Source organism: Ambystoma mexicanum, chromosome 4q (assembly GCF_040938575.1).
Source record: "Ambystoma mexicanum isolate Mex_15411 chromosome 4q, UKY_AmexF1_1, whole genome shotgun sequence".
NCBI lineage: Eukaryota > Metazoa > Chordata > Amphibia > Caudata > Ambystomatidae > Ambystoma > Ambystoma mexicanum.
This window is the reverse complement of record NC_090928.1, coordinates 223,569,011-223,593,105: the sequence shown is the minus strand read 5'-3', so window position 1 is coordinate 223,593,105 and position 24,095 is coordinate 223,569,011. Positions and strand designations below refer to the sequence as shown.

Here is a 24,095-nt window from a genome sequence, read left to right as displayed (position 1 = left end):
ACTTATAACATCCAGTGACGTCGGCAGTCGGAGGAGGTCCTCGAGGGCGGCGTATCGACGCAGGACACAGAAAGATTTTCCGAAGCAGCAAAGCTGTGGTGATTACTGTCATAGATATGGAATACGTCGGAGGACCCAATCACCTCGAATGGGTTTTTTAAGAAGGTGTAGGACCCAAGCTTCTTTGAGATTGTTGGGAACAACTGAATTCTTAAAGGATGAGTTAATCAGAGAGGTGATAAAAGGTGCTAGTTCTTTGGCTCCATCCTTAATGACTAAGGCCAGACATTGGTCACCTTTGCAATTAGAAGGTTTGAGTGTGGAGATTCTTTACAACTTCATCCTCAGTGACTGGGGAAAAGTGGAAAAGGGGGCAATTGGGAATGGTACTGCTCTTGTTGCTGCTAGGGTGGTCTTTAACAGAAAGGTTGGCTTTTTCTAATTCTATTTTAGCTTGCAGAAGGGCAATTTTGTTAGATAGGGCTAATTGGATATTATTGTACCAGGCGTTATCCTTGATACAGTCCTCAGTGGGTGGTAGTGGTGATTCAAGCTCTCTTAGAATCGAGAATAGTTATTTCGTGCAGATTTGGTGTTGTGTATTCTCAAGTTATAAATCTCTTTTTTAGCGCTTAGGATAGCGGATTTGTAGGAGGAGGCTGGCGATGAGAATTTCTCTTTAGTGGTCGGGGAGGGTTTATTTCTCCAGTTGGTTTCTGCCGCTCTTTTAATGTTACAGAGATGTTTTAGTTCTGCTGAGAACCATTTGTTGGTGTGGGCAATAGGTTTGGTCTTTCATTTTTTGAGAGGGGCAATTTGGTTGAGGGCAAGTTCCAGCGTGGTGTTGTAGAGATCTACCAAGGCGGCTGGGTTATCATTCTAATTAGCTTTAGCTACGGGCGTGCGGAGGGGTTTGAGGTTATCAATGGTGATGTTGCGATTGTTTCTGGAAATTATTTGTGGTGTCCTGGTAGGGAGAACAGTTTTAGGTGAGGTTTTGGGTATCGAAGGTGATGGTCTGTCCATGCGCAGGGAGTGATGTCCGTCAGTGAGAGGTTGCAATTGGTGTCTGCTAACCAATCTAGAGATCTTACTTTAGTATGTGTAGGTTTGTTGATGTGTTGGGTTAGGCCTAAGTGAGTGATGGTATCATTGAGAGAGGTGGCATGGCTGTCATTCATTAAGTCCCAGATTGAAGTCACCCATGATGATAATTTGTGATTTGGGTTTGGGGCTAGTGGTGAGCAAAAGAGAGATATCCTCTTCGAAGGTGGAAAGGGCGCCTGGAGGTCTATATATAATATGTAGGAGAATAGTTTGAGTGTTAGATAGTGGAAGTTTGATGGAAAAGAGTTCAGCTGAAGGGAAGGTGGTATTGGTGACTTCTCTGAAGTTGAGGTTGGATTTGGCAATAAGCGCCACTCCCCCCACCAACTCCGGTTTTTCTGTCTGCTCGGATGTTGTAGTTGTTGGGGATGGCTAAAGCTAATGTGGACCCAGCTGCTTGGTGGAGCCATGATTCTGTGATTGCGATGAAGTCTAGATGGTTGGCCGTGATATGCTCTGCAACATCGGTGGCGTGGGCTACCAGTGAGCGTGCATTGATGAGTGCACCCTTAATAGAGGTGGGAATTGGGGAAACATTTGTGGGTAGTTGGTTATGGGAAGTTGTACAGTCCTGGTTAGCTGAAGGTTTGATGTGCGTTGTCTGCAGTGAGTGATTCTTGGACTGTTTGGTATTCAATGTAGTGTATTTATGCCTCTGGCTGGTGCGATAGCTGAGTCTAGTATTCCTCAGAAGAGTAGGGCAAGCTGTGTCCAAATTAATAATAGTGGGTATGTTGACGAGGCGTGAGCCTAAGCGTGCGTTTCTTAGAGGTGTGGGGCATGGAGTGAGTGGTGTAGGCGGGCAGGCGAATCTGTTTATCCAATCTACTGGCGATAGGAGTTCAGGGTATCGTGGCAAAGTCTTGTTGATACAGTTCCATGGTGGGATGTTGTGGAGTAGTGGGATGATTGTTGCCATGGCCAGCATTGCCCTCCTTAGAGTAGTCATCGGGGAGGCAGGTAGCTGGCTAGTGACTAGGGAGGGCTGGAGTCTGTGGTCGAGTGGGTGCAAGTTCGTGGATGCCTGGATCAAGCAAGTAATCGGCTAGTTGGAACTAATAAACCACTTAAGTGAATAGTGGAAATAGTGTTGGGCTAAAATCACTCAGAAAAGAAAAACGGGAAAGTTAATCCATTTGTAGGCGAACACCATCAGAGGTGAATAAAGCGAACCTAAACAACATCTCTACAAAATACAAAAATGAAATACGGCGAGCAAAAAAAGAAAGCTTTGACAAAAGGATACGGCAAGCTAAATCAGGCACTAAGGAACTCGTTTGCAATACTAAAGGAATTAGAAAACCCCATACCTGTACCTGACAACTGTATTAAAGACAAGACCTGGTGCTGTGACATACCGAAAGCACTCACTGAAAAAATTAGCACCCTAAAGTTAAAATTGCTAAAAAAAAAAACTCTACGTTCTGACAACTACCCCCCCAAACTACCAACTCACCTATCCCACCAAAACCAGCACTACGCTTCAACGTCACTAAAACCTCGACACTAGAGGTTGAAAAAATAATACTATCCCTCAAACCCTCCAACTGTCGAGGAGACCAATGTCTTGCCCAAAATATAATAGACGCCGCAAGAGACAGCTCACTTTAATCTCCAAGGTTATTAACACCTCATGGACCATCCCAAGTAACCTTAAGGAATCATGGGTCCTTCCCGTCCCGAAGAAACAAACTCTTGACCCTGCGATACCTACAAACTACAGTCCAATTACAACTGTGCCATTCCTTCTTAAGATACTAGATAGGGTGGCGTATCTGCAGATTCAGGGCTTTTTGGAACAGAACCAACTCCTTGGTACCCGGTAATCAGGTTTTAGACCTCAGCATGGAACCGAACTGCACTCATTGACCTTAAGGCCCAGATTGACAAGCTGAGAGATCGGGTAAAACGTGCCCTACTACTTCTAATAGATCTTTCAGCAGCATTTGACTTGGTGGACCATCCTGTTCTCTGTAACCATCTAGAGTCAGCAGCGCACTTCTCGCAACCAACCATAGCCTGGATAGAAACTTTCCTAAGTGAAAGAACCATGAGAGTCTTCTCCACTATGGAAGCAGCTGATCCCATCTCTATCCTATGTGGTGGCCCCCAGGGTTCATGTGTCTCACCCACTCTGTATAACATATTTACCAAGCCCCTCTTTGATGATCTGGACTGTCTTGGTGTCACCTACACTAACTATGCAGATGACACCCAGATTCTCATCCCACTTACAGGGGATTATAATCAGGATTTGGCCTTGGTGAATAGGATATACCTCATCATCCAGGGATGGATGGCACTCCATGGTCTATGCCTGAATGATGACAAAACAAAACTCATCATCCTGGGGACTACACCTAACATTAAAAAACTTGGCCACAAATATACTTCCTTTGACATAGATGGTAACACGATCAAGGTGATGGAGGTAAAACCATTAGGCTTCTACCTTGACTCCTGTCTCATCTTGACAAAAGAAGTGAATGCTATGATTAGATCTGCAAAACCCTTCCTCTCAACAAGCAGCTGCACAACACTGGCAAGAGCACTTGTGCTATCCAAGTTGGACTACTGCAATGCCCTCTACATTGGAGCCAACAAACATATCACTAAGAAAATTCAAACTCTCCAAAATAACACCCTGAGAGCAGCGTTAGGAATGATTAAAAGAGAGCACATATGAACAGCTAGGAGACATGCTAACTGGCTTTCCACCTTCAATAAAATTAGACTCAAAACCGCCTCACTAACATTCAAGTCCCTTCATAACATGGTTCCTCGCTACCTGATCGGGAGGTTTAGCAAAAGACTTTCTCTCCGACATATGAGAGCGGCTTGCACCAATTGTCTGACTATCCCCCACTTCAAACGAGTTACTATCAGCAGGAATAGTTTCCCTGTTGAAGCCACCCAACTCTGGAATTCACTTCCACCCCACCTCAGAGCGGACCAAACCTACCCACATTTCAGACTAAACATTATCAACTGGTTTAAATCTAATGATCACTAAGCTAGTTCAGATAAAGGAGCTTCTCCTAACTTCTTCCCCACTTCATGTTGTGCCATTAGCCACCCTTTACCTTTGATGACTCTTAACTAACATGCCACTCTGAATGCCATCCTCCCTTTGCATCACTTTGTATCTCCTTGTAATATCTATACTCTGCAAACTTTGCTATTGCATTATGTAAATATGTAAGCTCAACTTTCCCTATACTGCATTATGTAACTTTGTAAGCTTAACTGTAATATGTAAATATGTAAACTCAACATTCCCTTGTCCCGAAATATGTAACCATGTAAGCTTAACATTAGCTTGTCCTCGCGCCCTGATACCTCCTGGTCTGGCGCGTGTTACAAATAAATAAACAAACTGACTCTACAAATTGAATTACTGTGTATTATACTGTGTAAACTCATTGAGGGCCCCTGACCCCACTCACATTCTCCTGAGACTAAGCCTTCACTGCTCTCCATTGCGACCTTGATTGGGTTTTGGCTATACTCCCAGAGCTCCCTGCTCACCATAACTGGGCTGGCCTCCTAAAATGTGTTCACCATGCATAGATTCTAGAAATCCATCTCAACAGAAATCAATTCTGCTTCCTGCCACTAATCGACCATGCTCCCTTCACCAAGGACATGGGACATCAAGCAATTCTCAAAAGCACTGACATGGGCTTGGCCAAAGAAAGCAAGAACATGCCCAAATTATCACTCCATACCAAAGGACAACCAGGACAATTTGCCTGGGAAATATCCACAAGCCCAAGAACCCACTACTCACTAATCTACTTACCATTCCCTCTTCCAAATCGCCACTACGTCCAGAAACTACTTGCCCAACACACTGTTGATAAACAACTGTTAGTACCTGTTACCAGATCACATTAACGTAAGCAGGCCCATGCAAAGCTTGCTCAGCACAACTCTCCACTACTAAATTTCCACCACGCACACACCTGCCACACAATCCAGACCACCTGGTCTCCCAAAAGGTCCTCAATGGCGAAAAGCAGGTTACAGTCCCATTTGAAGGAACCACTTGGAATAATTGCAGCAAACTTGGAGCAGGTTCTTCCAGCCCGCACACAAACACTTTTTCAACAGGCCAAAAGAAGTGCCATATTAAACATTACTTTAAATGTTTCTTGTATTCGTACAAAGGACTGAAGGGGAGGCTGCTCATATTGGCACAGGATTCCATAAAACTGAGTGGAGGGTGGGCCACAGCTGCATAAAGACTAAGCAGGGGTTGTGTGCTGAATCAATGGCATCAGTCCTTGCTCCCCAGGGGGGAGCTCCGCCCTTTGAGGCTAGGGAGGTGAGCCTGCTCCGCAAGACCCTCCCTAGTGGTCAGGGCAAGTGGGAGCTCACTGGGAAAGACTCTCCATAGGGGACAAGGACACCCGTTCCTGTGAGGAACTCCCCAAGCCACCCAGCCTAGTAGCATACATGGGACTAATTGCTACAAAGACTAACGTACCATATACCTGTTTGAACATACCAGCATGAAGAGGGAAATTACCATATCTCTTTAAAGAAAAAGAACATACTTAACTGGGGCGAGTGGAGGATACTGGAGAAGCAGAGTATCCTTCGCTGGGAAGCCCCCTGACATGAGCATGCCTGGAAGAGGCAGCCCTGTTAGTACTCCCGGTGCCCGTGACTTTCGAAGAGCGGCTGAAGCCCAAAGTGAGACACTGGGAACCCAGCGCAACCTACAACAGGAGAACTGTTGTAAGGCAGATAAACAGAGTCCTGCAGCAGTTTGTGATGATATCACCACCTGCCCAACATAATACGCTGAGACCATCCAGGAAGGCAACTGGAAGCGTAAGCAGCTTCCAAATGGTGAAGCCTGTATAAGGTGCAACGGAAGCCGAGAACGGGAGACCAACGAACACAGAGAAAGGGGCATTGAGAATGCAAGCAGCTTCCCAGCAACACTCCCCTTGTATGGCAGAAGGGCAGCAGAGGGCACGACGAAGCAGAAGGAGGAGAGGCCACATACCTAAGATCACCTGAGCGAACGTAGGAGCCAGCAACATTCTCCAACTGGCAGAGAGGTAACGGGGAGAACAGGAGGTTGCTGGGGCAACAGAAGACGAGATGGGGAACTTATGCCAGTACCTTTGAAAATGTTCTTAACCTAAACCTATGTAATTGGAACAGTATAAAGTTGAGAAAGAGGGGACTGAGGAGCTCTGGCTTAAAAGTCTACAAAGATTCCAAATCAAAACATAAAAACAAAAAGGAACATATGTGAGCAAGAACTTGCAAAGACAAGTGCAGAAAGTGAAAAGAAAGAGAACCCATAAGTGAACAAATAAACCCCAGCCAACGATTTCCCGCCCGGCTCGTACTCTGACAACTTTGGCTATAGGACATAAGTACAACTTTCTTTTCTCCTTTTGTACACCTGGAAGTGCACACTAAGGCCAGAGTGAGCACCTCTAGATATTCTTTCCTCTTTTGTTTTTGAGATCAATGCAACATGGGCCCACTGATCCTCCAAGACTTCTCTGTTCTTCAATTAGGGCCTGTTCTGGAGATGGACTTTTTCTCTCTGATCCGGAAAGTCAACATTGTCTTTAGATTTTCCCCACTCCCTTTTAAGCACACGGAGAGGCAGGTTTTCTTTTTTTTAGGCGCCCAATTGCCATGGAACACTTTGCAGGAGAAAGACAGGCAGGGCTCCAGAAGTAATGGAGCGAGTCATTCTCCTTTTGTTTTTTTGCAGGGAGGATGAAAACCTCTTTTTGTTTAAAGTTTACCACAGTGCAAAGCAAGCGCCAAAAACCTAGAGCAAGAGTGCTGAAGGCATAAGGGCAACCAAAGCTGCAGCACCAATCCCCCTTGGCTCCCTCACAGAAATGCCACAGGAATGTATTTCCTCAGTTAAATATTTTTGCAGAGCACCAGTGGGCTGAAGGAGCAACTGGCCCATGGCAATTCATGTACATGGCGGCCTCCATTAAGTGTCCCCAGAGCAGGTTCTGAGTATCAGTATCCTGCATTCCCAAACACTGCAGGGTGGCTGTAAGAGATGAGGCTATTCTTTTTATGGTGGCAGAATCTAGTTTGTATGCCTCACATGGAAGCCAGCAGAATGTTCCCTGTGGGGAGTGGATCCCCAAAACAGTCTTTCAAAGGCCTACAGATCCAGGGTAATCCAGACGTGGACCCCTTGCTCACTTTGCTTAGAGAGGCACAGCTTCACCTCACTGATGCCAGACTAGGCAAAAAACATGTGTCTGGGTTTGCTGTTGGTACTCTTGTTCAGAGGAGAATTGGCTAGCATTTTGGTGCTGGACTGCCCTTGTGGGTGGGACAAAGTGATATGCAAACGATATTTCTTCTCTGTGAAAAGAACAGTGAGCTAAAACGTGGTTGTAGACCATCCTGAGTGCGAACCTACCCATAGAACATTGGGTCGTGTTAGTTTTTGATAGAGGGACTCCCCGACTTTGTGTATCCTGTGAAAGAAGGCCGATTACAAGGTGTGAGCTGCTGCCTTCACTCTCCGTCTCATACTGAAGGTCCCCTTTCCTCTGAAGTGCGATTTTGCTATTTTCAGCAAGTCAGTGAGCAGAGCATTCTTTAAGGAGTGGGAAGTGTACAATACCAGTTTGCATCCCAACTTGTATTTAAACCGGCTGTTTCCACCAATTAATTCAAGTGGGGGTGGGGTGGCTGAGCCACTCTTGTGGCTGCAGCTGTGGGTACGTTTTTTTAAAGGGGTTTCTTTGGTGTGGGGAAGAGGTGTCATCTCTTCTGGGTTTCTGGTTACCACAGGGTTGCACTCTTCATCCTCGAAGAGTTAAATGGGAGAATTAGGTAAGTCTTCTATGGCAGTCCTCTTCGTGGTCAAAGTCACCTCTGTGGGGTAACCAGGTCTCTACAAACCCTGCATTACCCCTCCCCACCCGAGACCTCTCTCGACAACATCACCCTAGTCATCCTGCCCTTGAGTTAGCAACTAGGTTTCTCTGATCCGGTCCTGGATTTCCAGAAGTGAAAGAAAGGCATTGTGGGAGAAGCAGTCCCTTTTAGCATGGGATGTCAGCAGGGCTAGGCTGACGTGCTAGGAGAATAGCACAGACGTGCATTTGGAAGAGTCCCCTTCGACAAATAAGGGGAGGGAGGACAAAACAAGAAGCTACCAGACGTGACTGCATCGGTTGTATGTGATAATCCAAGGGGATATATAAACTAGAAGACAAGGACAGCTAAAGAATGAGAGGGCTTAGGGATACCAGACGCTCATCAGGAGAGCAACCCACGTTTCGATACTGCCTGGAAGGAGTTGGAGATATTGAAAGTTGCTACTGAAGTGTCATAAATACAGTGAAGAACCAAGGAGCCAGGAGAAGGGAGTACACATTCCTGTGGTCCCCCTTTTGTTGTAGAGCATTTATCAAACATTTCTATTGGAAGACAGAAAAAGGAAAACCAAGAAAAACAGTCGTTCTCCTGGTTAAACTCACAAATTTTAATTTAGTTATCCGCCTGAGTTTTAATATTAGGGTTAGTTTAGTGATTACTAACCGAGGGCGATGAGAACATTATTTACTTTGACGGATATCCTGACAGATCACAGAGTTTTCCTAGGTTGAGGTAGGGCAATCACCTCATAAATAGTGACAGCTATGTTTTTTGGGTATTAATAAAAGTCACTAGTCCAAATCATGAACCCTCTTTGCCAGTCTCCTTCTACACCCTCACGCTATCCAAACAGTAGATTATATCAACAGAAGATGACGACGAAGTACTAAAAAGATGAATTAACCTATTTAATCACTTCGAAAGAATACAAACACACATTTTAGACTACAGGTCCAATGTATTTCTTTTTTTTAAGAATACAAGCACTATTGCCACTAGTGATTTTATTTTTGAAACATCTGGACAATTGTAATTGTAGTTTACACATTGTTTGTATATTTAAATACATTCCTTCAACTTTTTAGAACCTTCTTGGTCTTGCGTAAAACAATGTAATTTGTATTCTGAACAGTATAGAGCTTCCTCTCCAAAGCAGGTTAAAGCTCTGTTTACAGAGTGTCCAATCAATTTCATTGCTATAAAGAGGTGTAGTAATTATTTAAGGCCACAATCCAATAACTCATGTAACACAGGGAGCACATGCTGAAAGCAAACACATTTTCAACACGATGGGGACCTGTGCACAAAAGTTCAAGATTTGGGCAGACATTAGATGGGCACCTTTGACAAATTAACAATGGGAATGTCATTAAGAACAGTAACACAAGTTACTCCTAAATTATATGGGCAATCTCTAAATCTGACCATCATAGTTTTCGTTTAGTTGGATCAGGGTCTCCCATGCCTCAATTTCATATTAACTCCGAAAAGCATACAGTGAGATGTGCCAGGAAACAACTTTTCCGAGTTCTGAGCCAATGGCTTGCACTACAGACAAACTTAGTCCACTGTACCCATTAGCCTTACTTCAGTTAAACAAAAGCTTAAATGAGCTTGCCGTTGTGGAAAGACAAATCGGCAATGTTACTGTGGCTTCTCTTGGAAATCCACAATTGCCCATTGAGTCCTCGTTTCAAGCACAAGTCACCCCAAGATAGATTGAGGAGCCAAATGAAATGACAAGAAAACGCAGCAGATGGTGCAAATCATTAATAGGAAAATGGCAGTAATCTGGACTCATGACATGATCACAGGTGTTTTCATGCACACCAGGATATTACTGAAGAAGCAAACTATTGCAAGACATCCAATAAGCGCAACATGGCCACCCTCTTCCTGCCTGTTGAACTTCAAAAGGATGGAAAAGTCAAGATAAGATGACAGTTTACCATCCCATTTCATCTTCAGGTTTCAGTGAAAGTAGTGCATTTTCTAAATTACATTATGTATTTGGTATTCATTTGTACAATGTGGCATGCATCCATGGGGCTGCTCCATGGCATAGCAATTATGTGAGACTTCAGATGCAGAAATTCAACAGTTTGGTTTCTAGTGGAACCAAAAGTGTAAAGCTTTACTGGAAATCCACCCCCCACCAAAAATAAAGCAGTACTTGAAAGGAAAACATGAACAGGATTCTATTTTGTCACCATACCTATCACATGAATCAATTCCATGAATTTAGTTTTAATTGGAGTGGTACTATAAATATTTCCAATAACAACCATAAGTGAAAAGGAAGGAGCTTAACCAGCACCATGCACACACAGCTGAAAATTCAACACACTGTCCCAGTGCCTCCCTTTCCAAGAAAGACATCTATGAAGTGCATTTCACAAGAAAGGCCACAAAATGAATTTGGAAAAGTATGGAGGCAAAATGCAACAAAAGATTTGCCTGATAAAACCTGGGTTTGAGATATATCTGCTTATTAGTAATTTGCACATCGGCAGTACTGAACAGGAAGCATAAATACAATTGTTTATTTTGTATCAGTGCTTGCCATGTCAAGTGCATAACTGTTCTGCAGGCACCCCCTTGAGCAGGATCCCTGTCAAAATACTGTTGTGTTGATCCATCTGTGAACACTATTTCGGTAGTTTACTCTGTAGCATGTGCGCCAACCCCCAACCCCTTCCCCTCCTCCACTGGTAGGTCCTGGATACACCCCTCCCCCTCACCTCTGCCTCCAGCCTCCACTCTCCACCCCAAAACACCTCCCTATTCCTCTTTGGTATGTTGTGAGTATTAACCCATCCTCTTGCTATTTCCCATGTTCGATTGGTTTTCAATAACACGGACCGCACAGTTTTTCCTTTCTCGCTCTCAATTTGCCCTACCCCATCACTTCGAAGTTTAAATCACCCAGAAATGATACTGATCCAGTCATTGTTTTTCCTATGTACATTCTTCTGTTCTAAACATATTTTATCTACTTTCTCCAATAAAATATACAAGGAAAAAACAAATATTTCTAAATGGGATTTTCACTCCAAGGTGAATTACAATTATGAAAGCATCCAAACAAATGAATCCATCTACATATGTAGTTTACCAGCTTCAAAGCAACTAATGATTTCACAACCGGCATGAAATTGGTCTGTACAGCTAGTACATTGGTTACAACTTTTCAAACAGCGTGGCTATTTATATGAAATTGCAATCTTACCATTCCCAGACTCTCAAACTCTTGTCATCGGATGTACTCACAAAGCGTCTGTTCTCATCGACAAAAGTGATGGTGTTGACAGCTCCCAGATGCCTATCGTATTCCTGTACAATCTCCCCAGTTCGAATGTCCCACTAAATAAAATGAAGACACAAAAGAAGGGAAACTTACTTTAAAACTGTCCTGGTAAAAAATGTGCATGATCCGAGGGAACTTTGCTTTGCCAACTGCAAAGGTTAATGGGAAGTATTTTAATGAGAACAATCTTCGTTGGACCATACTGTAGGGTACTTAAAAATAAAACCAAACGCGTTTCAATAAGACCTCTTCATTGTTTTGGTTCATCCACACACCACTTCTCATTTATTCCAACACTTTGCATTGCAATTTTCACGTTCAGAAGAAACCCAATTATGTATGTGGAGGAAATCAAACCACCTAGCTGAATGCGTTTCCCCAGTTGTCTACAGTTCAATAGGTTACCCGGGGCTACGCTAATGTCGGAACTGTCGAGACTGGGGGCTAGCCAGCTTTTTGGTTGTAGCTTCTGAGATTCTATCCGGGGCTACAAACAAAAGAGCAGGGGCTATAGCCCTCTTAGCCAGCCCCTCCACCCCCAGCAACGCCTCTGGTTACGGATATCTGATTTTGCCTGGATGACGCAGCAATCCTGCTGGATTGAGAATTACAGGCCTATTCATGTCCACTGGTTCTACCAGTGAATAGTGCCTTCCGAGACCCAGCACTGAATTGAATGTATTTTACTTAAATGATTGTGTTCCTTTAGGTCTTAGGTGTTGCAACACTCCTAACAGACACTTGCAAAGTGTGTATTGTATGTAACTGTCTTAACCAATAGATTTAAGAGTGAGCCACACCTTGTTTCGACCCTTTACTATTCATGAAAACCAATTCAGATTTACCTAACAAAAATCAATAAAGGTTTAATATATCCTGTGCCATCAATTACTTATTACTTACCTTATATATGACATACATTTCTCACCCTAATCGTATTTTTGGTGCTTGTATCTGCTTAGATTGGCATGCTGTTCATATTGTCCGGGTAATCGCAGAGTATTGCATCTTTTTTTCAAAGATTGAAAAGGGACGTCGACATGGGGGTGACTAACACTATCCCTAATATGACATTTAGTGTAACCAAAATCCTTCATGCGTTGAGGTCCCAGCGGTTGTTTTAGTTCTGCCATGAGGGAGCCTTATAGAATGCGTGAGTGAGTACAGAAGAAAAGAAAAGAATGTGTAAGATGTCTATGTCCCTTCTACTTCAAAAGGAGAGGAAGGATGGGCACATGTGAATCTAAGCAGATACAAGCAGCAGAAGGAACAAGTTACTTACCTGTAAATACAGGTAAGTAAACACATAATTTTTGTGTTTGGGGGACTGGAACATGTGGTTGGAGAGTACAACACATCCAAAAACAGCCGCATTGGCTGAGCTTTTGGATAACCACAGCTTTGAGATTATGACAACAATATCACATAACAAAGGCCATTGCCTAGATCTGATAGCAGCGAGAGGAAGGACTGTGCGATTCCATGAGACAATCCCATTGTACCCAACTATTTGGAATGTTTGGAAAGGAGATACAAACTGGAGGAAGACGGGAGAATACGCAAGTGTTGGTGTAAAGTAGATGACCTAGCCAAAATTCCAGGAGATGAAGTGCAGGAAAGATTAGCAGGCACTGATGTCCTGCTCCCATGTGAAAATTCTTTAAAATGGGATCAGATATTTTAGAGGACATATGTTCTAAATATGCCCCTTTGAAATTGAAAAAAACCAAGAAATCCAAACCTTGGTTTGGACTTGCGTTGGCCCTGCTGCGCAAACAGGTGCGACAGGCAAACACACTTTGGAGGTCAACCAAATTGTATACTGATGCAGTTAGGGCCACGGGGGGTATTAAAAAAAGTATAAAATAGCCTTATTTGAAACCCAAAAAAAAAAAAAAATTTCTACATAAGGAAATTGAGCAGGCGGGAAATCAAGCAAGGGCAGTGTTTGCTGTGGTCTCTAGGTTTAGGAGGTTAGCATGCACGGCGGAACCAATTATTCCCACACAGACCCAAGCCACCAAGTCTAACAGTTTTTTTAAGGAAAAGAGAGTATTGCCAGTGTGAGGGCCTTAGAGAAATGGGAGGATCCCACAGGAGAGATGGATTTCGAAGAGAAGGAGGAAGAGAAAGAGGGATTCCACTTCCAGTGTGTGAATGAGGGATTCATTCAATCCCCGATCCTCCAATTAAAGCCAACCAATGATCTGGCATTTGCTATACCAGCACGCACTACTAAGCATTTGGCGACCATTATTACACCTTTCATAACTGCTTTTATGAATAAATCACTGCTTGAGGGCCAGGTTCCCAGTGCCCTAAACCGAGCGCTGGTGAACCCTGTGCTAATAAAACCGAACCTGGACCCAACAGTTTTAAAGAACTATCACCCAGTGGCAAATTTGTGCTGGCCAACCAAGATTTTGGAGAAGGTGGTGTGTGTCCAATTTGAGACATTTGTGGACAGCAAGGGACTTCTGGATGAACTTCAGTCTGGATTTCAACCCAAACACGGGACGGAGACAGCGTTGTTAGCTGTCCATGATGATCTGTTGGAGGCCGCGGAGGGCTTCCACAGTACTTTTGATGTTGGACCTGTCCGCAGCCTTTGACACAGTGGACCATCAGAACATGCACCAACGCATCAAAAATCAAAAAGGTTGCCAAAGCATCAGAACAAGTGGTGAAATGGTTTAGCTCCTTTCTGAAGGATATGACTCAACGGGTCATGCTGGGGGGTTTTACTTCAGAGATACTACTTTTAGATTGTGGGGTCCCATAGGGTTCGTCTCTTTCCCCATTGATCTTTGATTTGTATATTCGTCTGGTACTCAAATTGAGGAGGCATGGGTTGAGGGTCCGCTACTAAGCCAATGACACGCAAATTTATATTGAGACAAAAGATATTGAGGACGCTTTTGAGAAGATCAATCAGTGTATGGGTGAAATCAATAGATGGATGGCATGTAATCATCTGCAGCTGAATGCAACCAAGACCGAGGTAGTACTGTTTTGGCCAAAAGGGAAAATTATGGTAGAAAGACTGATGCCGCCCACCTTGATTTTGGGCGAGGAACTTCAATATTCTAAGAAAGTTAAAAAGCTTGAGTGTATATGGCAAGAAAATGTGGGCAGTGAAGCACAGGTGGGGGTCAAGGTGAAGGCAGTGTATCACTCACTGCGGATACTGAGGAATGTCCTCCCGTTTATTCCGATGGAAGATCATGCAGTGGTGATAGGAGTACTGACTAGCCCGCATCTTGACTACTGTAATAGTCTGATGGCAGGGATTCCAGCAAAACAAGTTCTCAGACTACAGAAGGCTCACAATGCGGCAATCAGGTTGATCGGACATCTGAGGAAGAGGGACCTTGTTTCAGCCTTACACAGATCTCTCCATTGGCTAATGGTAGCAGATTGGATTAAATACAAAGTGGCCTGCCTGATGTACAAATGACTCAATGGGCTAGCACCGGAATACATCAATGCTAGGGTGTGGTTTTACTGTCCAATGAGAGACCTCCGTTCTGGAGACAAACTATTGGCTTGTGTACCAAGGTCGAAACTGGCATCCAGAGGGCACAGGAGATTTGCTGCGTTTGGCCCCAAATCATGAAACCAGCTCCCACTGGAAATCAGAGGACGTCAGAAGGATGCTAAAACTGTTCCTGTTTAAATAAGCAATTTCAGTTACAGATCGTACAAATCATCCACACACTTTATTCTTGGTTGATAGTTATCATCTGTGCCCGAATGCAGTTAAGTCTGTCTGGTGCGCGTTAGAAAGTCTCAAAATCAAAATCATATTGTTCTCCAGCATGGGTCTGGCATGGATTCAGATGCTCATGAATATTCTGCGTCAGGCTGGGAATCCTCGGTAAAAAAGAAAAATAGTTTCACTTTCACTTATAAACTATTTCTCCTTTAAACCAATCACTGTCCTCTGGGTCATACTAGCCAATGACAGTCCACCCCCTAAGCCTCCTCTGGTAGCCATCTTCAGATTTGGTAAGCACGTAAAGTGGCAGTATAACCAAGAAGAGCCGGAGAGGGGTCGGAAGGGAGGGTTTGCATGTGAATCTATGCCAGACCCATGCTGGAGAACAATAGTCACAGATCAGTAACCTGTTCCCTCTCCAGCATGGTGTCTGGCATGGATTCACATGCTCATTAATAAAGAATACATAGCGGAATGGAGAAAGAGCGGCTGTGTGAGGTTGTTTGAGGGGGACGGAGCCAACAGCCTCTAACAGCATCCTGCATGGCAAAAGGGTCAGCGACCCAAAGGACGAGAAGCCAAATGCATCTTGCAAAGGTAATGCTTGCCCCACTCTCTGGAAACAAGATGAGGATAAGTCCAGGGTCAAGGGGGGGAGGAGACGCTTGCGGCGCCCCAAGGGCTTGAGACTGAGATTGTTATTGCCGCAGAGAACTCAAAACCATCGGTAGACGCAGGCTCCTCCCCTCTGCTCCCTCCTGCCTCCCCACCCATCGCTGCTTTTCACAGACTATGCAAGAATACTGACCCCACTGAGGTGGGCTCCCCGAGCTCAGCCCAAGCTGCGCCAACACTATCAGGACCCAGCGTCACACGACCCATCGAACGCGATGAAAAGTCCAGCTATTGTCAGCAAGAACTTCTTAACCACTGCAATGATCCAAAAGGTTTATCAAGAAGAGACTTCTTTGCAATTGCCTTCACCAGCCCCCCAGAACCAATTCCATCAGTTCCACCTGTGTCCGAAGCCAATTTAGGTTTGACCCCTCTCAAGTGGCCCCCCAAAAGTCCCTTGGGCGAAGGGTCAACGGATTGCGGCCAGAAGCACTGTTTTTTTTTTCTTTTAAGGGAAATGCATCTATCCCTTCCCGGACAATACCACCAATGAACCCCTGGATGCATGATGCGGATAAAGAAAACCCAACATTCAAAGTGTCCTTGAATGAACCATCTGATAAAGTCCTGCTGGAAAACGAGCACCTACTGGAATCCTTCTCTGAACAGACAGTGTTCTTTTGCGAGGGGGTAATAACATCCCCTCCCTCAAGGCCAGCAACACTTGATCGACTTACTGGGCTGCAAAACGCACCTATGGGCAGCCCAGCACTTGGCATTAAACCTACCTTGGCTCAGAAAAGGTGTGTTGCGGATATTCGTGACGGCGGGAGAGCAGCAGTGGCTGTGGATTCCAGCGTAGCTGCAACCCGTTCTGCTAAAGAGTCAGAATCGAGCGCAATAAACACCAGGCTGATTAAAGATATTGCCCTTCTATCATTATTAATTGAAAACAGACAGAAAGACCAGATGAGAGCATGGCCTAACTTGGATATGCCACAAAAAGACCCAGGTCTTGGGTTCCCCCGGTGAAAAATTGAGACAGCACGTTAACTCCATTGCTAATATTACTGGCAGAGAGTCGGATCCAAATATTAACTTCTCTAGAGATACGCTCAAGTCGGATTCAGACTCTTCATCTTCTTCGGAGCAGGTACAACGCGCAGGCCTTTACACAGCTTCCAGGTTAGCAGAAAAGAAGAGGAGAGGTCCAAGCTGCAGAGATAATCCATCCAATCTACAAAACACAATGTAGCTTGATGTCAGCCTTGACGATGTCACTTGTGCCTTTCCTGAAATTATATACAGCCATAAATGACAACTATAAAGACCAGGCCACTATGCTGGCCATGACACTCCAAACTGATTCATATTGAGGCGTTTGTCAACTCCCTGCAGAGCCAGTTCGATAAAGAACTTGCTTCTGAAAGTGTGCTGCAAAAACTCTTGTGTTACCACATGACAGAAGTAGTAGCTAATAAACGAACTAGAAGCGGCAAGAGAGATATGGAAATGGGGGAGAGACCCACCTAAATAAAATTGCCAAGGGAGCTACTAAGGAAACTCAAACATATCCCCTTGATTACAACCTGGTCCCAAGGAACCCCCTAGAGGGGCCAGCTGTGGACTTAACAGTCATGAATGAATCTAACCACATACGATCAGTAGTGCCGGCAGAGGATGACAGGCTCAATTTGGGCTCTAATGCTTCACTAGGAAATCCCACGAGCGCGACATCTGTGATTCTCCCCTCACTAGTAGGAATAGCAGATGGCAATATGGTAATCAGCGTGGAGGAAGAAGTGCTATCTGCAAATATACCGCCTGAGGAGGAAGAGGTCGAGGGGAACACCTATGAAATCTTCTACACAAAAAGAAAAAAAAAAAAAAAAAAAAAAAAAGGTTGTGTAAAACTATCCTTTCATCCAAACCGGTCCAACAACAGAAAAAAATCTAACAAACAATTGTCAAAAAACCCAGCTAAGTCAAATGGCGCTCACAGCTTTATTCGAAACCTTAAAACCCACCTGTCAGAAACAGAACTAGAGACCCTGAGACCACACACATCCTGTTAAAAAAGAGGAAAAATCCAAATGTTTGCTCTTGTGAGGACAGCATTGTAGTGGGCACGTTAGTAAAAACGAGCCTGGTGACAGCATCTGTTAACTCAATTGATCTGGACCTTTTGGATCTATCAGTGTATGAGACTGAAGAGGTTGATAACGAGCCGACAGCTCCTCTACCCCGGGGGATAGGCCCAGAGGAGATTGAAGTGCAGCCTCCAACAATCAACATTGAAGTGTCGGTACTTAGCAATTTTCAATCTCTAGTGCCCCCAAAAGCCTGTTTTATGACGGAGGAGAGATGCAGAACGTTTGCGGCAAATGTGGTATATGGGGACTTGGTGCCTACTCCACCCGTGGGAATTCCCGTGCATGGGAGTGGCCAGCTCTTAAACAAATTGGCCCCTTGGGTACCAAACCTTGCTAAGAAAATGGAGTATGGAGTATTAAATCAAAAGCTCTATGAGACGGCGACCAAAAGATCCCCATTAACGTCCCAACAAGCCTCATCTATCCAAAAAGGAGTTATATCCCCAGTCCTGTAAAGAGCCAAGTATCCCTAAAGGTCACATCCGATCAATCTTGGGTGGTAACACCCAAGAAATACCAAAATTGTATTTGGACTGACTGCAGTCGGTAAATGATGGGCTGCGAATGAATAGCACAAACATCTTAAGACTTTTACATCATAACCCAGCCTCTGGACAGATTGCTGCAGTCGAATTCCCAATTCCTCAACATTTAGATTATGTCTGTTTGCACCTGAATTCACCAATTGTTCCCAATTCGATCTTGGAGTCTACAGAACACTTCTGGTCCCTGGGTATTCACATTAGCAGCAAAAGGATCTATCTGGACAATAAACCCCACCTGGGGCAGCAAACTCCAGTTAGTAGCACCTGCCAATGATGAAAGATATTGGGCTTTGAGATCCCAAAGAGCGAGAGGGGGGGGCGCTCTCCGGGAGGTAACCGGATCACATCCTAAAGCAATGCCATCAGTGACTACAAGCCTGATCAAAGTCACCTTTGACCAACAACTGAAGTTTAAAAGGGTAATAGTAGTACACCCGTCCACCATCGGCAGCCGCCCTGAGGAAGAAAGCTGGGGATGGCTAGCTGGTGCCCTTAACACTAACAGGATCTGTTAACGCTGGGAAGCCGCCGACAGTGAGCAGATGGTTTTTGCCTCATGGAACACTAGGGGTTTTAACCACCTGTTCATTAACACTGCTGGCGGATTTGACGACTTTTACATCTTGTGTCTCCAAGAGACTTGGTTATCGGTGGCGCAAGGAGCATAGGGGTTTCACCTTTTTCTAAACCCCGCTATTAAAAACAGACGAGGTAGACCGAGCTCACGCCTTCTGATATTAATTAAAAAGGACTTGGGTCTAAAGTCTGTTAAATCCATCAACCAAAATCCATACATGCAAACCATACTAATGGAATTGAAGGGAACGAGTACAGGCTCCTCTACCCACTTCGCGGTTATCAACATTTATTGGAGTCGACTGGCATGGAACGATTTGGGCTTTACGAACTTGATAATGAAAGCGATTGATGACCTCATAATAAATCTTGTAAACCCTAGGATAATAATCTGTGGGGACTTTAACATGAACTGCTTGAACTCAGGGGAGAAGGGGTCGAAATGATATGATATGATATGGTATTTGTAACGCGCCTATACACATGTGTTTCAAGGCGCGACGAGGCAGGGAGGGGGGGGACAAGGGGAGACAGACAACGATCTTACTAGGCCAGGTGTCATTCAGATCGCGCAAGTGCAGGGGTGGGGGAGGGGGAAAAGTGCAAGGGGAAGGGGAGGGGGGAAGTGCAGTACAAGGTAAGTGGCGTAACGTAATAAATAAATAAATAGGGCCAGCTGGTGGCAAGTGTGAGGTAAGTGCAGAACAAGTGCTAGGGGGGGGGCTGTAGGGATACAGAGACAGTCCCGCAGTGCAAAGGGGTTCCAGGGCATCAGTGCAAGTGGAGAGTAGCAGGGCCCAGGGCCGAGGCCGTTTAGAGTGTTCCAGTTGCAGGATCAGTGCAGTTTCAGTGAGGAATTAAATTAGCTGTTCAGCAGGGGAGAGGGAGAGAGAAAACAGAAGCAAAGAGGAAGGTTTTGAGGTGCTTCCGGAACCGGAGATGGTTCTCCTCAAGTTTCAGGGAGGCAGGAAGGCTGTTCCAGAGGGAGGCCCCTGCCGCGGAGAGAGATCTACCCCCAGCTCGTTGCTTCGAGAAATCTATCTCCGATTTAAACTCAGAGAAAAAGAAAAAGTCCAGGACAACGACCTAGATGCAGGAAATCACAGAGCAAGATTTCCATATGCTGAACGTTCATACTCCGGGGGACATCCCAGGGGCTGTGACATGGAATAGAGGGAGCCGGAATTCCACCTTAGATAATGTGTCTGCCCTGGAACTGTTCCCCTGGTTAAAATGCTGAAGGTGTAATTGAAGGTGATCCCATGAGACACACAGCGATCATGATTTAGTGCAGTTGACATTGGCACAACAGTTTTGTAAACGGGAGAGTCAATGGAATGTCAATGTGCAAGTGGTGCGAGGCAGAAAGTGCCTTAGTCGATGGCTGTGTAATATCCTTTATAAACTACGACTGGGGAGGGCGGGGATCTCAATGCGCATTTTGTATAATTTTGTTATGTTGAATTTTTTGTTTGAAATACCAAAAATAAAGTTTAAAAAAAGAAAGAAATTGCCTTAGTCTAAATCGATATTAGGTGGGCTCTCTGAATAATCGCTTGTTGGCAGATTTGGCCATCAACAATATAAGAAGTGATTACGTGTCGCTTTTGAGCAATTACTGGGAGATCAAAGGGGTGGAGGGAGACCTCAATGTAAGCCAAATCATCAGTTCAACCAAGGCGTGGTAGCCAAAAGGCGAGAAAAGAAAAGGGACATCAGAAGACTAAACCTCATCAGGGAGTCGGACAAAGGAAATAAAATCAAAAAAAGAAAACAGCAATATATAAACTGTCTCTTGTCACAAAGTCATTACATTACAGTTCGACTGAGAACAAATGCTTAAAACATTATCGTCCAACATTAACGGTCCAAAGACTCAAGAAGTCTTTGGTGGGTGTTAAATGAAATAGGGGGTTCACAGAGGGCCCTCCAATGCAACTCAGTAAATGAGCGAGACTGGGTAACGTTTTTTGGAGCCCTTTATCAGAAGCAAGCAACATGGAGGGCTCCAGCCTACTGCACTGAGGAAAAAAAAAAGTTCTCTGTACTTCTCTAAGGAAGAGATTAAGGACTTAATCAAGAAGGCTAGTAACTCCAGGGCCCCTGGCCCAGACAGTCTCTCCAACTCTATGCTTAAAATAACCCCGGTAGAGTGACCCTTTTCACAGAGATTCTGTCCTGAGGAGAGACTCCGAACTTCTGGAAGCAAGCAGTGGTGATCCTGATTTTTATAAAAAAGCCCCAGAACTGACCCGAAAAATTACTGCCCCATTGCGCTCTTGGACGTTTTAGGGAAAATCTTTGCCTCTTTACTTTTAACAAGGCTGAAGAAATGGGCCAGGGATTCGAGTCACTACGATTCAAAGCAAACAGGCTTTGTAAAAGGAGGTAGGATGTAGCTTAAACCTCCTACTGTAAACATTCTAAAAGTTAGAGCTTTGTATGAGGGAAAGAAAATGTATATCGCTTTCGTTTATTTTGCACAAGCCTTCGACAGCATTGACTGGGATTTGGTGTGGTCAAAAATGGAAACCTGGAACTGCCCAAGAGATATCCTCTCTCCCATTATTTCACTATATACCTTCACCTCGATGCAGGTAAAGCTAACACTAAAAGAGCTTCTCTCAGAAAAAATTCAGACCTCAAGAGGGCTAAAACAAGGTTGTCCTCTTGCCCCAGAACTTTTTGATCTGTACATTTCTGATCTTAAAGAGGCATTAAGGGGGAGATGCTTTCCCACCTAAATGGTGAACATATTGGACGGCTACTCTACGCAGATTATTTGATCATTCTAGACCAGATGCAGATTGGTCTGCAACGCAAACTGAACGCCCTACACAAATACGTACAGACCAATAGCCTCAAGATGTATCCAAATCTGCAATTCTGGTCCTCCAAAATTTAAAGGGGAAGAAAAGACAAAAATGCATCTGGCACTTGTAGAACGAACCAAAAACCATATTGGACAACGCAAAGTACCTCGGAATTGATATCAATTCAAGTATTTGCAATGTTAAGTGAGCAAGTGAACGGAGATCAAAGACCAGGAACCTGGCTACAAAAGGTTGCGTGATCCTTGGGAAATATGGAAAGTTCTCTTTGATACCAGCCCTTAAGTTCTATAAGCAAAAGGTAACCCCTATCCTGACCTATGGAGGGGAAGTCTCGCAAAGCCCGTCATGGGATATTTGGCCAAAACTGGAAGGGCTTTTCTGCAGGAAGATCCTCCGACTGCCACAGTATTGATTAGACACGAATTGGGGCTTGTGTCTCTATGTGCTGTGGTCACCTGGAAAGCTCTCCTCCTCTCCCATAAACTATTAATAGAGAGCTCTCCTCCTCCATTCAAAGTTTTGAAAAAAAGAAGGGATTGTGCTGGGACTGGGCCTTGAAAAACTGGGCTAATCAATGTATAGGAATATTGGCAAAAATAAAGAGGACAGAAGAGCTGCTGTTATCCAACCCTGAAGCGGTTAAAAAGAAAATCTGGGTTGGGGACTGGATCACGATGTTAATGTTAAAGTATATTTGTACCGCGCACTATCACCACCGGAGTGGTCCCCTGGCGCTCTGGCGGTTCTGAAAGAGGGAGGGGGGGGGTGAGTTAGTGGGAGTGAGCTGGAAAAGTGCAAGATAGCAGTGATGTGCTGTTGGCAGCCCAGTGGGTCAGTTGGCTGGGCTTGGGGTGTTTTACGGTCGGTAGTCACTGTGTGCTGTTGTGCAGGTCTATGTGCGGTTTGTTTTGTTGTTGCAGTGTAGTGAAGTTTGTGCGGATTGCTGCATTTTAGGCTTGTGGGTGTGTTTGGTTAGAGTTTGAGAGGTGTATGCAAAGGGGTGAAATTGTTAGTGGATTGGTTAGTTGGCATCGCTGTTCTTGCAATTGTGTCTAGGTGTGATGCTTGCTACCATTCACTATTCCATCAGAGTGTGGTGCCTGCTAATCTTCAACATTCTGTCTAGATGTGAGGCAGGCTAGTGATCACGATTCTATCCAGATGTTGCACTAGTCATCATTCACAGTTTCATTTAAGGCTTTACGATAGTAAACGAAAATTCACAATCTAGTTTTCCCCGCCTTGCCAAAGACGAGATTAAAGCCTTAAATGTCGTACCTAAATACTTGATGAGATTCCCCAGTCTGCGTCACAGAATTTCCTTCATGAGTTTTAGATTTAACTTGTTCCACACAATAGAGGTATTGATCAAACACAACCAGGTGGAAGAAGGAGAGTCAGTCTGCAGATTATGTAGAGAGTCAGAAGAAACGCTAAAACATTTAGTCTTTCTGTGCCCAAAACTGAGGAACATTAGAACAACCTACCTTGAGGGTTTGTGAGTGCATTCCCAGCTAGGAGCGTCGAGGAATGGTGGTTTGCGCTAGGTCAAGGGAACAGATTTTAAGTTGACACTGGCATTAACAAAACTATTAGAGGACATTCTGAACCAACTAGGAACAGTCCAAGATATGAGTTGCGCATAAAGAGAAGAGGCCTTTCCTTGTAATTTATATGCCGATTGTTTGATATGTATTTCCTTGTTCTTTTGTTTTTCTTTCCCGTGTGTTTTTTTCTCTGTTTAATAAGCTATTTCTGTATTCCTTTTTTTAAAAAGTGTGTTTTGATCACTCCTGATGAAAGTCTATTATTGCCGAAATATATTAATTGCCGTATTTGCTGTGTGGCAAAGGTTTGAAATAAACCAACGCCGTAATTAAAAAAACAAAAGAATACATAGCAGTACAGCATTACACAACCATGGGAGGTGCCAAGGCTCAACAGAAGCAATTGCACTTAACCCTGGAACAGACACCTCAAGCAAACATGTTGTGTAGCACTGCTTGGCCAACTCTGGACTCTTCTCTGGAATCCCTGTCGACGCAGTAAAATGTCAAAGGTGTGAGTGGTCCACCACGTAGCAGCCTTGCAGATGCCGAGCAGGGGCACACCAGACAGGAAAGCAATGGTCGCAGCGATCACTCTGATGGAGTGGGCTCACGGACGGCCAGGCATCGGTCGGTTAGCCAACCAATGACAGTGCGTGATGCAGCCGGAGAGCCACCTTGAAATGAAATTCCTGAACAAGGCCTTCCCACGGTTCAAAGGACCAAAGATTACGAACAGTTGGGAAGTCTCCCGAAAACTCTGTGCGTGTGACGTAGAACATCAGGACACAAGCAACGTCCA

General features: G+C 44.5%; 1 protein-coding gene across 1 annotated transcript in view; it reads right to left on the bottom strand.

Annotated features, from left to right (window-relative positions):
• Positions 1-24,095, bottom strand: part of CDC40 (cell division cycle 40) — a 1,027,131-nt gene that overhangs the window by 254,461 nt on the left and 748,575 nt on the right. Inside the window, exon 12 of the mRNA XM_069607756.1 lies at positions 11,228-11,361. Coding sequence (XP_069463857.1) covers positions 11,228-11,361 — 134 coding nt within the window. The remainder of the gene's footprint in view (positions 1-11,227; positions 11,362-24,095) is intronic.